Source organism: Antechinus flavipes, chromosome 3 (assembly GCF_016432865.1).
Source record: "Antechinus flavipes isolate AdamAnt ecotype Samford, QLD, Australia chromosome 3, AdamAnt_v2, whole genome shotgun sequence".
Taxonomy (NCBI): Eukaryota; Metazoa; Chordata; class Mammalia; order Dasyuromorphia; family Dasyuridae; genus Antechinus; species Antechinus flavipes.
In genome coordinates, this window is record NC_067400.1 from 79,082,662 (window position 1) to 79,103,200 (window position 20,539).

The 20,539-nt window shown below is 38.4% G+C and overlaps 1 protein-coding gene across 2 annotated transcripts in view; it reads right to left on the reverse strand.

The window, feature by feature from the left end:
- Nucleotides 1–14,305: 14,305 nt before the first annotated feature.
- Nucleotides 14,306–20,539, reverse strand: part of PARD3B (par-3 family cell polarity regulator beta) — a 1,324,210-nt gene continuing 1,317,976 nt past the window's right edge. For both annotated transcript variants that reach the window (XM_051983714.1, XM_051983713.1), the window contains one exon: nucleotides 14,306–15,077. In XM_051983714.1, coding sequence (XP_051839674.1) covers nucleotides 14,723–15,077 — 355 coding nt within the window. In that variant the 3' untranslated portion in view covers nucleotides 14,306–14,722. The remainder of the gene's footprint in view (nucleotides 15,078–20,539) is intronic.

Genomic DNA, 20,539 nt, shown 5'->3' on the forward strand with positions numbered 1-20,539 from the left:
ATTAGTGTCCCAGTTTTCCCACATCCTCTCCAACACTCATCACTATCTTTTCTTGTCATCTTAGCCAATCTAAGAGGTGTGTAGTGGTTCACAGAGTTGTCTTAATTTGCATTTCTCTGAGCAATAGGAACAAGTTAATTTTAAGAAGGCTTGAAAAAATTTATACAAACTGATGCTGAGCAAAACAAACAGAACCAGGGACACACGTAACAAAAACACGAATGTATGATGATGAGCTATAAAAGACTTGGTTCTTTTCAGTGGTTTAGTGATCCAAAGCAATCCCAATAGATTTTGGACAGAAAATTCCATCTGCATCCAGAAAAAGAGCTATGGCGATTGAATGTAAATCAACACATTCATTTCTTTTTTTCTGTTTTTTTCTCTCCCATTGTTTTTCCCTTTTGCTCTGATTCTTCTCTTTCAACATGATTCATAAAGTAATGTATATTAAAAATAAATAAATTTTTAAAAAGAAAATAGTTTGCTTTGATCCATATTCAGTTTCCACAGTGCTCTCTCTGAATGCAGATAACATTTTCCATCCCGTCTATTGGAATTGCCTTGAATCAGGCACCAGAATTCTTACCAGCATTCAGTTTCTAAGCTCTTCTTTCTCCTTCACTCTCTCCTTCCCATTAATTACAAAGTCTTATCTATTCTTCCTTCACAACTTTTTCCTCCATGTCTCTATCTCCCTCTCCCAAACTCACCCCCACTTCTTCCCATTTACAAATTGACTACCCTGATTGATGTCGTTTTATCTCTTACACTAGTGCCATTGTCTCCTATGGAAAACCTTTACTTATCCAACAAAGTCTAGTATAATCCTGAATAGAAAAAAAAAAGGATATTTGATAAACTAAAAAAACTTTCAGATATTTATAACAAAAAGACCAGAACTCAAAGAAAATTTGATATAAAAGATCCTGAAGAAATATAAGGGAAACATTAATTATAAAGTAGTCATTAAGTTCACACTATTATTATACATATATAATACATATGTATATACACACATATGTATATGTATGATATCTTTCATACATATGAAAATGTTATTAGTATTCTTATAACTGTCATCATTACTAAGGTATGCACAGTTTGATAGCCCTTTGAGCATAGTTCCAAATTGCTCTCCAGAATAATTGGATCAATTCACAACTTCTTCAACAATGTATTAGTGTCCCACTTTTCCCAAATCTTCTCCAACATTCATCATTATCTTTTCCTGTTACCTTAGGCAATGTGAGAGGTGTGTCCTTGGAAAGGAAGATTGGGACTGAGTTGTATATGATGCGAATATTCTAAAAAACAAAGGGTAGGAAAAAGCAAAAGGACACACATAAAATGGCGCATGAAAGGAAGAACTGTTACAGAGGAAGTAGAAGGCTGGTAATGTTAGAACCTTTCTCTCATCTGGATTGAAGAAGAAACAATATGTAGAAGTCTTCTGGACATGTAGAGAGGTGAGAAAACTGTATCCCTTTACCTCCCACTTCCAGAATGCAAAGTCTTTGAGTGTGGAGACTATTTGACATTGTTTAGTGTCCCAAGTGCCTAGGCATTTAATAAACATTTGTTGAATTAATTCGAATTAAATTCTTAATGATTCCTTTTGGCCATGGGGAACATTAGGCTTGATTCTTTTTTCAATTAAGTTTCCTTCAAGGTTTCAGGAGAAAACACAAATCCTTTCCCTTCTTTGGTGTCGTCCAGCTTGTATCTGCTTATAGCAGAAAGAAAAATTGCTAATCATACTTTCTGGTGAGTACTAGCAAAAGGACTAGTTATATATGGTAAGTGTATGTGTATGTGTGTGTTTGCACACATGTGTGTAGGTACATGTACGTATGCAGCAAAAATTGTATGTATGTATAAAGAAAGGGGAACCAGGGACCATGAGGCCCTGGAAATTCTGTAAACTTCTCTCCCAACTCCTTACATTCTTCCTCCATCTCCTTTTGGAGCATTCCCTCGAATGAAAGGTGACTTCAAAATGCTGATCTTTCTTCTTTGTTCCACTTCCTGAATTCTATTTCTACTATTTGGAAATTAAGTCAATAACTATTTATGAAATGCTCTTATGTTCTAGGCACTACACTAAGCACGGGGGAGGCGAAGAAAGGCAAAAACCAGGAACTGCTCTTAAGATGCTCACAGACTAATGGAGAGGCTCAGAGATGCCGAGGGCATCCCTCCAGCACCTTTGTGACAACTTGCTCTTCTTGATCTTGCTTCCCCACAGGGTAGGAATGTCTGTGTGTTGGGGAAGGAGAAGGGGGTGCCTGGAGGGCAGCTGTTGGGATCATCAATAATACTGGCACATGGTATTTATATAGCACTTTTCTCCAAGAAACTCACAGCTCATAAACATTATCTTAATAAGTGACAGTATTGCTGAGAGGTAGCTAGGGAAGGTGTTATCATCCTATTACAGAGCTGGAAAAATTGGGAGGCAAAGACAGGCAGAGCTTTGACACAGGTACTGAACTGAATTGGGTGTTACAGCTAGGGTTCCAAGCCATCTTTCCTAATTTCAGGTCAAGATAGGGATTGAGTCCGGTTTTTAATACAATCTGAAGGTCCAAAAGATTAAGGAAAACAAATATTTCCTTCTCTCCACATATAGAATGTGTCTGATGATGAATGTGGTTGGACAAATTGAGAAAGTCAAATCTGGGTCAGTAAATTTGATGTAGTTGAATGTCTACCTTGTGCAAACATTGTTCTAGATGCTGGGGATAGAAAGATTAAATAGCTCTTGCTCTAAAGAGGCTTAAATTCTAGTGGAGGAAACAATATGCCCATGGATAAGTATTATATTCATAGATGAGAATTCTATACACATGTACATATGATATATACTTATATGTATATGTATGCACACATAGACACATGTACCCACAGAGCCAATGGAATGACTGTATTCAATTTTACATAGATATGTATATATATACAATTATATACATATGTGTCCATTTGCATATGTATATGCACAGACATATTGGTATATATGTGCTCTTTGTACATGCATGCATAAATGGCATATTTGCACATGTGTTTATATACAAGCATGATATATAAATATGTATATATATGGATTCAAATGAATCCAATGTCATCTCCAGTTATACTGATCTATATCTTCCTTCCTTCCCTTCCTTCCTTCCTTTCTTCCTTCCTTCCTCCCTCCCTCCCTCCTTCCTTCCTTCCTTCCTCCCTCCCTCTCTCCTTCCTTCCTTCCTCCCTCCCTCTCTCCTTCCTTCCCTCCCTCCCTCCCTCCCTCCCTCCTTCCTTCCTTCCTTCCTTCCTTCCTCCCTCCCTCCTTCCTTCCTTCCTTCCTTCCTTCCTTCCTTCCTTCCTTCCTTCCTTCCTCCTTCCTTCCTTCCTTCCTTCCTTCCTTCCTTCCTTCCTTCCTCCCTCCCTCAAGATATCTTGGGGTTTACCTGCCAGATTTCCTTCTTAAAGATCCTGCCTTAAACCCAAATCACTTTATTACTCATTGATTGGCCAACAATAAGTCCCAGACCAAGCTCCAGTCATTATCTGGGCCTTGATTGGCTTAAAATGAATGTAAATAGTAACTGTTTCTGATTCTTTTTTGAATAGGTAAAAAAGGCCAATTTTTTTTTTTGGGGGGGGCAATTCTTATCTAGTCTTAATCACTGAATGTGTTGTTGCCTTAATCAAAATGAGACCTGTTGAAGACCTTAGCTTAAAATGGCCAAGATCTCCCATTGCATTCAGAGCCAAGTCCATCATCTTGATCTGTATCTGACCACTGGACCCAGATGATTCTGGAGGGGAAAATGAGGTAAGTGATTTTGCACAGGCCTCCCTCACTGAAATCCAATTGACTTGCATGTCACAGCCTCATCTCCCTGATGCCATGGTCCTCTTCGAGAATGAAGGACAGACAACCATACAAATATATGCATATTTGTATCTATGTATCTGCATCTTACCCCTTCCTAGGAGTTCTTAATCTTATTTATGTCATGGACTCCACTAACAATCTAGTGAACCTCTGAGCCTTTTCTCAGAATTCTGTTTTTAAATACATCAAATAAATTACATAGTAAGACTCATTTGATTGAAATATAATTATCAAAAGAATTTCTAGAAAAATAAGCAGTTGGACCTCAGATTAAGAATTATTAAGCACTATTAAGAAGCAGTGTGGAACAATGCATTTAGACTTGGATTGAGCAAGACCTGGATTCAAATTCTACCTACTTCACGAATTAGCTGTGGGATCTTATAGAAACTGGTAAACTTGTAGGAGCCTCAGTTTCTTCATTTGCAAAAAGAGGAGTTTTAGGAATTCCTCCTTAATACCTGTCCCACATACCTCTCCCCTTGGCTGTGAGGATGGGAATTGTGAGCCTGCTTTACAATTGCCAGTCATTCGCATTATTGGGTAGCCTCCCCAGTTGCTCAGTTAAGCTCAACACTACACAACCTTTGAAAGAAAGGGGGATCCTGATCTCTTTGGAAGCCCTGCTGGAAAATCACCATGGAGAAGCAAAGCCTCAGGCCAGACACAGTCTGACCCCATGGATCAGTAGAAGGTCAGGGCAAACGGAAATTGAAAGGCCTCCTGGATAGCCAGCCTGGGCAGTGGTTTCCAAAGGCCCTGATTTCACACCTGGCAGGGGTGGTAGGGGATTTGGAGGGGGGAAGCTGCAGAATGGCAAGAAGCCATTCAAAAGCAACACCACAATTCCAAATCCCAGAGAAATGCGACTGATCAGAGGGATGTTGACCTTTCCAGATGGGCTTCTGAGATGGGGAAGCGACTGTCTCTAATAACATCCTCCACATTCTTATTCTGGGGTAGGGCCGGGAGTGGGGAGGGGATATCAAGAAGTGTAAGTCTCATAAAGGCACCAGAGGGATGCTCAGGGCATCTCTGAGCTTTTCCTAGGATGGATGCGGAGAAAAGGAAGAGTAAAGGCTGTCATTTTGATGTGACCCTGGGTCCTGGGAAATGCCTCAAAGGGAGTCAGGACCAAAATGTGATGAGCAGAAGGGATGAGATTTGAGGAATTTTCTAGGGCATGTTTAGAAAGGCAAGAAAGTCCATTTCTCAGCTTCTACATTCAGAAGTCTGTTCAGGATTTGGGAACGGTGCTTTCTCTATATTCAAGAGCCTCACCAAAACACCTATGATACACAGCCCATTGTGATAGAAGAGTGGCACTTAATCCTACCAGACAGCTCTGGGAGTAAAAGTACAGCTGCTGTGGCAGGGCTGAGGAGAATGCATCCTGGAAAGCATCCCCAGAGCTCACCTGGCTCCCAGGTGATAAGGATGCTGAATGGCACCGAGCTGAGAAACACTGGCAAATAATTAGCCAAATAAGGAGCAAGATAACTCATTGAACCTTCAGTTTAAGAGTACTTAACATATTTTTTGTCTCTTTCTAACTCTAGTGGGCACTCACTTGTCTATTTGTGCCTTTTTCAGTTGGGGGAATTAAGTCATCAAAGTTTCATCTACCTGTCTGACTTCAGCCAAAAGTACAACTTCCTTGACTGGATACCTTTCAAAATTGCTGTCTACACAGATTATAATTTAATATGCCGTGGAACCTACTCAAGGTTGCCTGTATCTTGAATATAAAATGTCAAAATCTGCATATACATGCTCTGGATTTTCTTCAACACTGCACACATTTTTTAATAATGGTCACAACTCTAACGACAAAAGTTTTTTTTTAAAAAAAATTATAGTGTAATTTATTTTTAGTCATGACTATTCCATTTCCTTGCAGTTTCTTTCCCATAGGGCCTCTTGTTCTAACACATTAGTCTGGCTGAACTAACAGAGTTTTCATCTTAGCCAAACCTTTGCTAGCTTCTTATCCCAGTGCCCTCTCCTCTGGTTAATTCCCTCTTCCCCTCCCCCACCTCTTCCTAAATCAGGGGAGTAGGAATTTAGGATTCAGAGAAAATTAGCTTTATTAAAATATGCTTCCGATCATATATTTTTAACATTCATTTAAAAAAAATTGAGTTCCAAGCTCTTTCCTTCCCTCCTTTTCCTTTTTCCTTATTCCTTCCCCAAGACAGTAAATAATTTAATATAGGTTATACATCATATAATATAGTTATGAAATCACAAAAACATATTTACATAGTGTTCATAATTTTTGTTTTTTAAGACCACTGAGACAATGTTCCTGATTCAAACACTTACTTGTTAAGGTGTTTTCCTTAGCCAACAACACAGTAGTAGAGGTGAATTAGGAACAATAAGCACTTATTAAGCCCTTACTATATACTAAGTCCTATGCTAAGTGTGGTGGCTATAAAGAGAGGCAAAAAATAGTTTTTGTCCTCAAGGCACATGCATTGTAATGGGGGATTCAACATGTAAACAATTATATATATATACAAGATATATATATATACACATACATATATATATACATAAAAGATGTGTACATATCTATGTATCTATTAATATGCATATATATTATTAAATGATATTATATGACATACTGCATATATATGCATACATATATATGTGCATATATACGCAGTAAATTGAGGGAAATCTGAGAGGGAAGGTATTAAGGAAGAAGAATTTCCAGAAAAACTCCTTTATAGAAGGTAGGTCATACTCTTCAATAATTGGGAGAAGGGGAGTAGTGACAATGCATTGCTAATGAATTTATTTTTATATAATTTTATATAACATATTTGTAATTTTATATAACATATATGCAATTTTGTTTTAATTATTCTAAATATATATTTTTCTGAAGTCGTATGGGATTGGTCCAACCAGGGAAAGTGACTCATGATCCCTCAGATAAGAAAATTATTGTCTCTGAAGCAAAGGATAAAGGAAATGTAACCAACCTCTAATCTCCTTCAGGTGTGCTTGTTCATGTATCATCATCAAGATCAATAGTGAGGGACTCCCAATTTCACAACTAGAGATCAAGTTAGTTAGAAAGAAGCAGTCTTTTAGTAGTGAGGCTTTTGATAGATGATCCTATAATAAACCTAAATTCTTTTTTAAAAGATTTATTTAATTTTTAATTTATGGAATAAAGAAAACATTTCTAGAACAGTGTAATAAAAAAGATGATTACACATAAAATTGCAAATCTATTATGTACAACTTGCTATTCCTTTTAAATGTATAATAAAGTTAACATACAATTTTTTTTCTTCTTTTTCTTTCCCTCACTCCCTGCCCTGTCCTAGAGATGGCTACCATTAGACACAAATATATAAATATAGATTAATATAGATATAGATAGATAGAAACACATATATAATTATTCTGTTCATACTTCTATTTTTTTTCACTTCTTCCTCTGGATGCATGTAGCAACTTCTTCATATGCCCTTTATTTTTAATTTGTGTATTTATAATAGTTAAAATGACTTATTTGCTCAAAGATATTTCAAATGATATTTACAATACCAAATGACCTAAATTCTTTATTGTAAGTTATTTTCTTTGTGAAATTTTTAAGCAATTTAAGCCTATTGCTTTAAGTTAATTACTTGATTATTTTTTTTTTTCTTTCGTTATCAGAATAGTGACTTTGTGTATCCTCCTGGATTCCTATGGATTCTTGGATAAAATATAAATGTTCAGTCTTGCATTCAAGGCCTTTCAAATTTAAGGAGAAATCCATTGCAATGGCTCAGAAGGTAAGTTAATTTCAAGGCTAAGACTGAGCAAAATGAATTTAGATGGTAGGAAGCTAAGCAGAGTCAGCCAAATAGCCCATAACTAGGGTTGAGGAATAGCATTAAACTCCAAGAAATATTGTTGACTGTGAACTGACAATCTTTTTAACTGTTACTGCTGTTCCATCCATACCAGCTATATATGACCCTGTGGTGTCCAGTAATAAATTCCCCTTTAAGAGGAAGGAGTGGGACAAAGAATACCCATGTCACCTCCCTATAGTGGGATTTAGCAGTGGTCAAAGCTTGCAACTTGAAAGGGGACACCAGCGAGCACAGTCCTTGAACTTGTAGTTAAAAAAACCTGGGTTCTAGATTGGCAAGTGGCCGGTTTTCTCTATGTCATCATAACATTCCAATAACTCAGGGCATGTCTCTTAGTCACTCTGAGATTTTCACTAGCTGCTTAAAGACTATGGCTCTTTCTGACAACATTTTGTTGTCATTACCAAGAAGAGTTGATATTGGGGGGAAAATCATGTAAGTGATTATAAAACATTTGCTCTAAACCCAGTTAATAATAATAATCACTTGTCCCTGTGTTTCCATCTAAGTAAGTTGTAAGAAATGCATTTCCTTTATGCTTATGTTTTGGTTTATTTTTTTCCTTCCTAAATAATGTATCACCAATTCCCTTTACAATCCTTCTGGATGGTTTCCTGTTTTAAGCTGGAATCTGTTGGGTCCATTCTGAGTTAACACCTTTTACCTCAACAACAGTATCAGCATGGCTTTGGCCTTATGATTTAACCCCCTCAGAGGAAAGACTAATTCTTTCAGGGCCTTTGTACATCCTTATTCCTCCTGGTCTCCTCTTCAAGTAGAAGGTCCAAGCCAGTTTACTTTATGCATCCTGACTGAAAGTGATGGTGAGTAGGGGAAGCTAGGTGGTGTAGTGGATAGAGCACCAGCCCTGAAGCAGGAGAACCTGAGTTCAAATCTGGCCTCAGTCATTTAACCCCAATTACCTCAGCGAAAGAAAGAAAGAAAGAAAAAAGGCGATGGCAAGTGAAAATGAACATTACTACACAATACTGTTTGAACTCTGAAAAGCTTTATTTTAATGCAAAATAAACCAAGTACATTTTATATAGTCATATGAAACAAAAATTCCAAATGCTTTCTGTGGTATAAAAAGGAACAATCTTGCAAATTTAGCAAAGACTTCACCCCTTTAATTCCCCATATTCCAAAATATGATTTCATATAATTTTTTCTTTATAACTTTTGAACAGATTTGGTATCATAAAATCACAGGAAATACTAGAAAAAGTAGTTTATAAACAACAGGTTTTGTTTTTATGTCCGGATAGTAAACAGCACTCCAGTTAGTGCAGACTGAGTGAGAATATTTTCTCAAATCACTGCAATCAGGGATACAGGCTAGAAGTGTAATCAGGGGTCATTAACTCCCCCAACATCAGGGCTTTCTAGTCCACCTTTGAAAAATCAGCCCTTGAGGGATGCTATTATGATTTAGGGATGTGGGTGAGAAAATGGTCTACTTAAGAGACCTGGCTGCATATAAGATGTGAGACCAATTTTAGTCTGCCCAAGGTTTCTCTTTGATCACAAAGCTCACTCTGCAGGGATCTCTCAGAGTGACTACTTCTTGCTCCACCATCACTGGGGTATCATTTCTTCCCAGACTGATATAGATGAGGAGTGCTGAGAAAAAGCATCTTTGGTTATTCCTATTAACGGCTCTTCCTGAAGTAATGGCACCAAATGTAGCCACAGTGTGACTCGTGGACTCAGAAAGCAGGAGAGAAATCTCTCCAGTGGAGAGACTTCCACTTGGAAAGAAGTTGTATTTAGAGTCTCAATGTTTCAAATTATGTGATGTTTTCCAGGCCCATAAATATACCAAACCTATCGTGGGGTATTTTCTTTTCCTTCCAAATCTCCAAAGAATGTTTTCTTAGATTTGTTTTCCTCTAGGCTTTGAGCAATTCACTTTCAAATGACCAACACTAGACAGCTGTATTGACCAGCTTCAGTGATCTGACTCAACACACTAAATCTTCAATCAGCTCAAGCTCCTTCAGAATCCAGATTAGCACATGGGATGAGGAAAGGATGTTGGCTTTACATGTTCATTCAGATTTGTGAGTCCATTGCCACTGGTGTAAAAACCCTCCCTTACCTGATAAATACTGAACAGAAGGTTTATACTTTGTAGACTTAGTAGCTAGAGATTAAATGGCTTGCCCATGGTTTGTTAAACAATCAGCACATGTGAGAAACTGAATTTAAATTCAAATCTTCTTATTCAGAACCCAGCCCTCTGTATCCAACACACCATGCTCCCTCTGAGCAGTGGTAGGAAGTAGATAGGATACACCTGGTTGGAAAATACACAATAGCTCTGTGATGGTAGGCAGCTTACTTAATTTCTCTAGACATCTCTAAATATCCAATAAGTATGAATAAAAGGGGAAAAAAACCAATCTTATCAAAAGACTTGTCTGAAGTTCTATGTTCTCTAAGAACACACCCTAGTTTCTGTTTCCTGAATTTTAACCATCATGACGTGTCTTCAGTCCTCAGATCTGGTGCTGTGGAAAGGCATAACCTGCCCCTTTCACCCACCTTATTCCAAGAGTGATAGTCCAGCAGCCCAAAGGTCCAATGCATTGATGAGATATTTCTTTGTGCTGCTAATGGAGAGTGGAATTTTTCTCCCACTATAACTTCTGATGATCTATTTCCAGATATTACCCTTTTTACCTATTTCTTCAAACACAGGAGGAAAATAGGAGTCTGTAAAAATGTCTACTGACTTAAAGCAAAAACATCATTTCAAGTCCTAAGTGACCTATTGGGTCAGATTAGCAGCGAGGAAGGGGTTTGTTTGATGGGTGTTCCTTAAGTGGCACCAGCCATGGCATTCCAGGGGGGTTATTAGAGTTCTGAGCTATGTGGAAACTACTGATTGAGTTTTCCAAAGGCCATAAATAAACTGGAAGTTTGTTTTTCACCCCATGCTGATTATGCTGTGTTTTTCCTAAATACTGTAGATGAAGTCTGTAAATGGTACTGTAGTGCCCTGAGAAGCGATATATTGCGTAGTGATTTATTAAGCCCTCCCTCGAGTTCTGAGCTGTTTCTAATTGTTGCCTGGCTTGATAAAGGCACTGTCGCAAACACACAATATTAGTTCCTTTCCAGCAGGGGCAAATGGGATGTGGGTTATATTTCAAAGGAGCAAAGGGAACTATCTTAATTTATTTTTCACTCACTTTAAGTGGACCTTCTCGGCTCTGGCTGCCTCCCTGAGGTGACCACATTTTTATTGACTGTGTACACAATACAAAAAGCCTTCTCCAGAAAAGCTCAGGCCCAGTCTATGTGCAGTAGGTGGAGTACGTGCTGGGTTTCCAAGTGGGAATGTGAAAATGAGGGCTTTCTTTCTATTAAGGTCACACCTCTTGCCCACTATAGACTGCTTAACTTCATATTATTGCCCTCTATCCAGATCCTCTCCTTTCTGGTCATATCCTTTACCAATAAACGGAAGCTTCTGGCTTCTATCCCGTAAGAGCTAAGCTGGAGATTGGAAGCAGGGAAGGAAAGAACCCAAGACCTCATTTCTAATGACCCATTGCAAGGAACATTTCCCCTGGCTTTATCTTTTTCATCTGCAAAATTTATTAAGCCTATTATCCCTTTCAGCAGATCCCCTCAATACCTCAACTTGGTGTACCTCTATTCTACTAGCAAGTATTGAATCAGCACCTCCAACGTAGGATTTCAAGACCTCAGTGGCTCTCCAGTCAGGCTACAAGTAAAAGCAAGCACCCAATAATCACAGGTGGGCAAACCTGGGACTTTTAATACAATCAGGTGTTATATGTGGCAAAAAACCACATTAGATCCCTTACCCTGGTTCCTACTGAATACTGTTAACAGGAATTCAAATGAGGTTAGCTCCAAGATGGGCTCTTGTGGTTGAGAGATAGAAAAAGCAACATCCTGGTACGTCTCCAACAGGAAATTGTAGATAAGAATATGTGAGAGATATTAAGCTCCAAACCCCACTTCCTCTATAAATCCTGTTAGAACCTAAAGCCAGGAGGGGACCTCAGATATCATCAAGTTCAAATGATCATTTTCTTTTACAGATGAAGAAACTCTCCACTTGTAAAATGAGGTAATTGGACTAGATAGCTCTGAACTAGGTTCCTTCTGGTTCTATATCACTGACCCTAAGACCCTAAGATCCCATGATTAAGTGACTTGCTTAAGGTCACATAATCATTAGCAATTCTAAGTCCTTCTAATTCCTACTTTAGTGCAACTTCTGTCTTTCAACATTCCTTTTTCTCTCAAACCAGCAGTCAGCATCACTTCTTAGAGACAGAACTCAATTTTTTTGTTGTTGTTGTTGTAAATGATATTATTGTGGAAACATATAATTGGAAAATGTGATGGACTAGGGGAGAGCAATGGATTATAGATTGCTCAAGTATTGCCCCGATAGCTATGAAGTATAAAAAGATCAAGAGGAAGGCTCTCATTATGTTGTGTCGATGACCTGTGGAAGATGTTTGGGAAACCATGGACTAGAAGGTAAAGATGGATTATGACCTTCATGGACACCTAAATCAATGACATTGAAGATACATTGGAGTGAGGAAATATTAATCTGGGATAGATGGACCCTTAGCAATCTGTAGTATTTTAATTTAATGAATCATCTTAAGCTCCTCCATTTTAAACAAGGGCAGTGGCTGAAGATGACCTTCTAGACACCCCCACCCCCCTTTTTTTAAACAATAAATACTCTGAAGAGTCTTTTTAAGATGCCCAAATCCAGACAAAATATTCTGCCTCTAGGTTTTGAATGTTCCTCAAACAGCTCTTTGTTTGCTTTCTCATTTAGGTCTAGTTACAATCTTTGAATTGTCCATTCATAAGCAGAAAATGGTCATGGAGTTCAAAGGAATTGCAATTGATTTATCCTTCTTAAAGCCTTTGAAAGATTTTTTAAAATTTCATTTTTAAAGGTTTAAGATCCCTTTCCTACTATTTACTTTGTAGTCAAACAAGTTAAGTTGTGAGACATTGGAATCCAAGTCTTAGTTGTACAGTGGAGAGTCCTGAATTTCATGACAGATCCATGTTCAAATTCTGACCGTCATTTCTAACCTGCATAGCCTCCATCGCTTGTCCCTCTCTGAGTCTTAGATTTTTCATTTTTCAGATGGATTTCCTTTAGATCTGACATTATGGGATTTCTATTGACCTGCCAGGAGCATCATGCTTATTCTTAGGGAAACTGAAGAAAGTTAGTTCTAAATCTCTGGCCTTGTCACACCCTGTCTATACCAGGATCCTTCCTGCAGTTTTATTTGCTGTTACGAAGAATTCACAGATAAAGATAACCCTGGTTTATTGTCTCTTCATACCCCCCCCCCCCATCTCTCCCTTCTCATTTTCTTCCTTCTCAAACACAAAACTCCTATGCTAACTTTTATATTTGCCTTTAAAAGTTAGTTCTTCAAAACTGTGTTTTCCTACATTCTACCCCCTCTTCTGCTTAACACACACACACAAATTCAAAACAAAACAAAGCAAAACTCACATCAGAGCACAGCCTTACTGAACACATACTGTTTGTCCACCACGCCCTAGTCCATTTTGTTTTAAAGTCCCCAAAAAGGTTCCTCCCAGTTGTGGTTGGCATTTAGCTCCCTGTAGTGCAAATGGGGATTGTTTGGCACTTATTACTGAATTGGCACCTCTAGGGCATTGAATCCTGGGAGGCCCAACAAGAGGGTTCTCTTCCTTCCCAATTGAGGATTATCTATAGAAGTGGAAACCTTAAAATAGAACCGGCAGCTAAATAATTACAGGTTGGAAACCTGGGACTGCTTCTGAGATCTGGGGCCTCTCTGATATTGTGGCCAGAAAAAGGCGGAAAGGAAGGGGAAAGACCAGGTCAACTCTGGCCCTCCTGCTGGCTCCCAGGCTCCTCCATCTAGGAGAGAATAAGCATGTCCTTGTGGAATATAGCTTTAGGCTGCATGTGACAAGACCCCACTCCTTTCACAATGATTGATTGGTCCTTGAAATACCAGCCTCTCAGCAGCTCTCACTGGTTCTCAGGATTCCTTCTGAGGCCTGATGTTGAATTTCCCTGTTCAATAGGGAAAACAGGGGAAATGTAACCAAGGCCCCCATTTCTATTGTACATTCAGGCTTACCAAATACCTTCATGGCTGGCAGGGACAGTTTGAAATATTCAATCAGATGGATAGTACTAGTACCCTGATAGATAAATACTGTCTTTTTCTGACAGAGAACTTTTGAGGGGCCACTTTTGCTTTTTCTTATTTTTTTCTGTTCTTATTTTGCTAAAATAATAACTCACACCAGGTGCACCAAATTAGCAGTCTTGTATACACTGTGGCCTTAGGAACTGGCTTTCTGATTGTAAAAAGCCTGCTGTTGCTTGGCTCCCAAATAGCCAAAGATCTGTAGCAGAGACTGTCTTAACATTGGCAGTAATCTTTAACAGAGGGACTGTTTTGTGTGTGTGTGTGTGTGTGTGTGTGTGTGTGTGTGTGTGTGTGTATGTATGTGTGTGTGTGTGTGTGTGTGTGTGTGCGTGCTCCCGTGTGCCCATATGTGTGGAAAGGTCCAGTGGTGCATATTATTTAGCCCTGGGATATTCCACTTAGTGTGTCTAAAGATGTTATTTACTTTTTAGCTACCACTTCTGCTCTGAGTTTAACTGGTTTAAAAGCATTTTAATGTACAGTACCACTGTTTTCATGGCCTGATCAGACATATTGTACCTTCCTTTTTCACCCTTCTGATTGGCCTTAAGTGATTTCCTCAGCGAGAAGAACCTAATCTGTACCTGCAGCAGAAAGAATGGTTCCAGTTCATGGATAATTTCATAGCTAGGATGACTTTGGGGGACTGAGAGAAAAAAAGAAGAAGGCAATTTCAGAAGTCTTTTTTTCCTAGATGTGCTGATCTTGGCGGTGTCCCGCTAAACGGCTGCAGTCATGGGATTTTTCTGCCGGGGATCCTGGGCTCTATATGGGTATTGTTCTGGGCTGGCTGCCCGCTGTCCCATTTTGCCTATTTCATGATATGCTGGCACTTTGGGGTGTTGAGGTGGTGAAGGTGGAACATCTTGTCGGAAAGGTCCTTTGTGGTGGGTAGCTGGAGGGGGTGGATAGTATTGAGGATAGTGAAGTTCTGGTAGCCTCACATCCTGGACACGGGGATAACTTCCTTTAGGAGGATGAATGGGTTGCATTCCTGGATAATAAGGAAGTTGTCTTTCCTTGTATATCAACCGAGGTCCTGTTAGATAATCTGCTGGCTCTGTAGGTCCTCGTCTAGAGGGAGAAAACAAAAACATATATTAGGGGGAAAAAAGCCATGGTTCCATACAAAACGATTTAAGAGGCTGGAGAATTTCCATGTCCTAAGTGACCCAAAGTCCAACATGCCAGAGGACTTGTCATGAACTCAAATTCAGACTGTATTCTCTACTACTTAAGTCCACTTTATGCAAGAAATAACCTCACTAGGTCTCGGTTTAATACAACAGCTTAATGTGCAAATTCTTCATAGCTGCATACACTATTACATTTGATGTTTCAAAGCCTTCTGAAAGTCATTTGGTTTGGAAAGACGTGAACTGATGCTGAGTGAATTGAGCAGAACCAAGCGAACATTGTACACATGACAAGAAGATGTGGTGATCAACTGTGATGGACTTGGTTCTTTTCAACAATGAGGTGATTTAGGTCAGTTCCAAAAAGATTTGTAACAGAGCCATTCACATCTAGAGAGAAGACTATGGAGACTGAATGTGGATCACAGCATAGTATTTCCACCTTTGTTGTTGTTTGTTTGCTTGTTTTTTCTCTTACTCATTTTTCCCTTTGATGTTTCTTGTAAGCTTGTGGGAATATGGGAATATATTTAGAAGAATTGCACCTTTATTGGATTACTGCTGTCTAGGGAAAGGGAGGAAAAGAGGGAGAAAAATTTGGAACACAAAGTTTTGCAAGGGTGCATGTTAAAAACTATCTTTGCATGTACTTTGAAAAATAAAAAAGTTATTATTATATTTTAAAAGCCTATGTAATAAATACTAAACATTGTAAAAAAAAGAAAAAGAAAGTCATTTGGACAGCAAGGAGGTCACATCAATCAATAGTTAAAGAAATTAATTCAGACTATTCACTGGAAGGTCAAATACTGAAGTTCATTTGTAAACTGAGGGAGTTAAACCAGATCATATATTCTTAACTTAAAAAAAATTATAACTTGGAACTTTTTAGTAGTGTAGTGAAGTACCTCTTCTCAGAATAACTTATTAAAATGCACAAAAGACTTGGGAAAATTAATTGTCCTGAAATGGGGATATAATTTTTCCCCCATCCAAAATCTTTGAAATCTATCCACAGACTCTAGAGTCTTTCAGTTGAGAAACCCTAGATTGGATGAACTTGAAGGTCTCTCCAAAGTCTAAATCCTGTGATGACAATCATAACTGACTTTTATATGTCAGTTTAATATTTGCAAATTCTTCATAGTTGCATACACTAATACATTTGAGGTTTCAAATCACGATACCAGAAAAGACTTTTGAAAGTCTCTTGGACAGCAAAGAGGTCAAATTATTCAATACTTAAAGAAATTAATTCAAGCTATTTACTGGAAGTTCAAATATGAAGCTGAAGCTTAATTACTTTGAGAAGAGAAGGGACTCATTGGAAAAGTCCCTGATATTGGGAAAGATTGAAGGCAAAAGGAGAAGGGGATGACAGTGGATGAGTAGGATAAATAATATTATGGAAAAAACAAACATGTACTTGGACAGACTTTGAGAGGCAGTAGAAGATAGAAGAATCTAGTGTGCTATGGTCTAGAGGGTCATGAAGAATAAAACTTGACTGAACAACAAGTCATAACAACACTTTTGAGGAAGGTGCTCTTATTATTCCCATTATACAGATGAGGAAATTGACACTAAGGTTAAGTGACTTGCCCAAAGTCACAGCTAGTAAGTCATACGATTAGTATTTGAGGCAGGATTTGAAACCAGGTCTTTCTAATTTTAGGATCTAGACTTAATTTGATCTCTTTCACAGAAACCTGTGAATGGTGAGAAGACATGAAAGGGGATATCTGTCTGCCTCCATTCCTTTTCTAGATTTGGTGCTGGCAGTTCAATGGTCTTAATCTTGGAATTGGCCAATTCTGGAAGCCATTCCTAGCAGCCTCCATGTTCCCCTGGGACTTCCCCTTAGGACTCTAGCACCAGGGAGAATGGGCCCAAACTTTTAAAAATTATATATGGAAACCAGTGATATTAAATTACAGCTTTTGGGTAAGAGACATTGCCACATTTCATTCTAGACATTCTAAAACTACTTAACTGCCTGGTAAGAACCAAGCCAGCTGCAAGTTCCACACTCTTCAATGTGCATAATTGCTAAAGATCTAAGGCAAGTGGGAAGTGAACACAGAGGGACTTCTTTCTTCTGCAGCCTCTACTCATCTTCCCACTGGAAGACAGTACGCTTCTCCTATTCCATTTGCTGTAATAAGAGCAGAAAGTCTTTAAACAAAGTGCAGATGACTGCATCTTATCTAGCCCGGGGATAAACAGATGAGTTAAGTTTGCAGCTTTGCCAATCTCATAAACCTTCTGTGCAAAGATATTCACACCTTCCTGCTCCTTCCCACCTGCCATTTTCCCCCTCCTCTTTTCTGTTTAAGAAAACAAAAACAGCAACTTAAACACATCAGTCTGCCAAGCTCTTTTAACTTCAGTACTCAAAAAGGCTGGAGCTCCTAAAGGGAAGGGCTCGGATGGAAGAAGACAGTAGCTGTGGTTAATTCAACCAGCTGCCAGATGGGGAAGAAAACACCCTAGAAGTTGTGGAGGCTCATGGTAAAACAGCTCTGTGAGTTTCCTGAATCAATGAGGATTTGACAAGCTCTGGTGCCTGTGACAAGTAACATGTGAGCATGTGAATACAGCTCTACAAATGCACTGGGGAAGCCCCCCTTCTATATTCCTATGTCTTTATCCTACCAGGCATCATGATGATTGATGCTCCTGCCATGTCCCATTTAACTTGGGACAGTTGTCAGCAAACCAGAGTAAACTGTTTTACATTCATTAAACATTTGGTTCAGGGTTGCATTTTCAGACTTGCAGAGAACTCCCAGGGTGGGAGTTCCCTCTACCAAAGCAGACTGGAAATCCCAGCTTTAGAGAGTTCCCTGAGGCACTGAGCAATTAAATGACTGGATCAAGGTCTCAATGACTCTTTTTCATTGCCATGAGACCTTGATCCAGTCATTTAATTGGTTAAAGCTAAAAGGGACTTTAAAAGTCATCAAATCTAATCCCTTCACTTTACTTATGGAGGAATTAAGGCCTAAAAAGTTAAATGACTTGCCTAGGGTTTTACAGATAGTTGTCTGAAAAGGCATTCCAACTCTGATCTTCCTGTCTTCAAACCAGCATTCGAATCTCTCTAATACTCTGCCTGAACCTAGGTGTTTTTAAGCCTGACTTTAAGCCTGATCCTTTACCCACTAGTTAATATTGTCACTCTTACATGAATCAGAGCAGGTACTGTTATGGGCTGAAGTTCGAGTTGATGCACTGAGGTCCCAAGCACGTGAGGCTAAATAGTAATTGGACCATACTCTATTAATATATATGTTTGAAGAAAGAATGGCCCCTGCCCACTCTTTGTGCAAGTCCTGATGTGTTGTATAGGCAATGACGATTTTGGTGGGTGGAGGCAGAGGGGCAGAGAGAGAAGCGGCAAGAGACTGCTGACCTCAAAAAGAATAAAGATTGAAGATTTTCCTTAACCTGAATTCCTGACTCCAGCTGATTTTAAAATATGCGGTCATCACAAGGTACCATTATTTAGTAAAATTTTTGTGTTGATTTACTTTAAAATGCCTCCCAAAAGCAGTAATAACAATATCTTTAAGCTTTGCAAAGCACTTTACAAATATTGTCTCACTTTATTCTTACAATGATCCTGGGAAGGAGGTGCTATTATCATACCCATTTTATAAGTGGGAAAATTGAATCAGATAGAGATTAAGTCCCTTGCTCAGGGTTACATCGTAAGTGTCTGAGTCTGGGTTTGAATTTGGGTCTTCTTTACTCCAGGTCCAGAGCTCCATCCATTGCTTTTAGCTGATATTTTTATAGCTCTTTATAATTTACAAAGCATTTTAACTATATCTCACTTGATCCTCATAAGAACTCCATGAAGTAGAACACAGAAGTCATATGATATGTAGTGAGAAACCAGCTTGGCTTAGGGAGATGAAGGCAACTTGTCCAAAGACTAACAGGAGGACTTAGGACTTGAATCCAGAATTTCAGCCTCCAAATCCAGTGGGTTCCCCCTCACCCCCCTCCCCCATAATACATTAATCTGCCTGGTTATCTATTCATCTCTATCATCAGTTTATCATGTTCCTATATCTACACAGTATCTATCTACATCTATCCATCCATCTCTGTGATCATTGTCTATCATCTATCCATATGCATCTATGCATTTATCCACCCATCTGTGATCAGTATCTATCATCTATCTATATCTATATATCACCTATTGTATCCATCCATCTATCTCTCTGATCACTGTCTCTCATCTATCTACATCTACATGTTAACTAAATATATCCATACATCCATCTCTATGAATATTGTCTATCATCTAGCTATATTTACATATTAATTATCCATATCCATTTGTCCATCAATCCATTTCTGTGATCAGTGTCTATCATCTCTCTATACCTACATATTAATTATCCATATCCATCTTTTCATTCATTCAACATCCATCATCTCTGTGATCAGTGTCTATTATCTATCTATATCTACATATGAATTATCTCTCTCTCTCTCTCTCTCTCTCTCTCTCTCTCTCTCTCTCTCTCTCTCTCTCTCTTACAGGTAATAAGTAAATGAGACTGGTTTTGAACTCAGATCTTTCAATTTTCTAACCAATTTTCCAACTAACAAATATAAGTACTATATTATCTAGAGGTCAGCAGATGATATAAGATGCTAAGGAGAGATAGCTGAAAACAAATATTATGTCACATAATGATAAATATTCTTAGTTTGCTCATGTGCAAAATCAGAGAACTGAAATTCCAGATCAATATCTATGAAATGATGAAACATCAAGGTTTCGGTGTCATAGAATAAAAAGATCATTAAACAGTTATTACATTGTTGCAGAAGTTCTTATGAGAATAAAGAGATTTCAGGAGTGGGGGGAAGACTTGAACTTGAAAGGAAAAAATACTCCCCCAATTTTTTCTAATTTCACCCTAAAAAAGTACATTTCCTTTTATTATAAATTTAAAAAATTATTTTGAGGAGGGTCCACAAGTTTCTCTAGACTGTCAAAGGGGTCCATGACATTAACAAGGATAAGAATTCCTTCATTTAGAGGGCTACAAAACAAAATGCTGTGTGACATCTGAGGGGAAAGGTTGTGCCCAATCCAGAAAGGTCTCTTGGAGATGTCATTTCTGTGGAGTTTTATTCCATAACACTTTGGGCATCCAACTCCCTTGGTACACAAGATACAAATATCTCATCTGTTGCTGATGGTCTGAGGGAAACAGGATTACTATTTCATCTCTCTTTTCTGTTTGAAGTCTATTTCATTTGAGAATGTTTTCAGTATCCATCAACTCTTTCATCTCAGAATTTGAGTCTTTCCCTGACCAGCTCCAATTTTTCTTTTAGTCCATGTTGGAGATTTCCAAAACACTTAGAAAA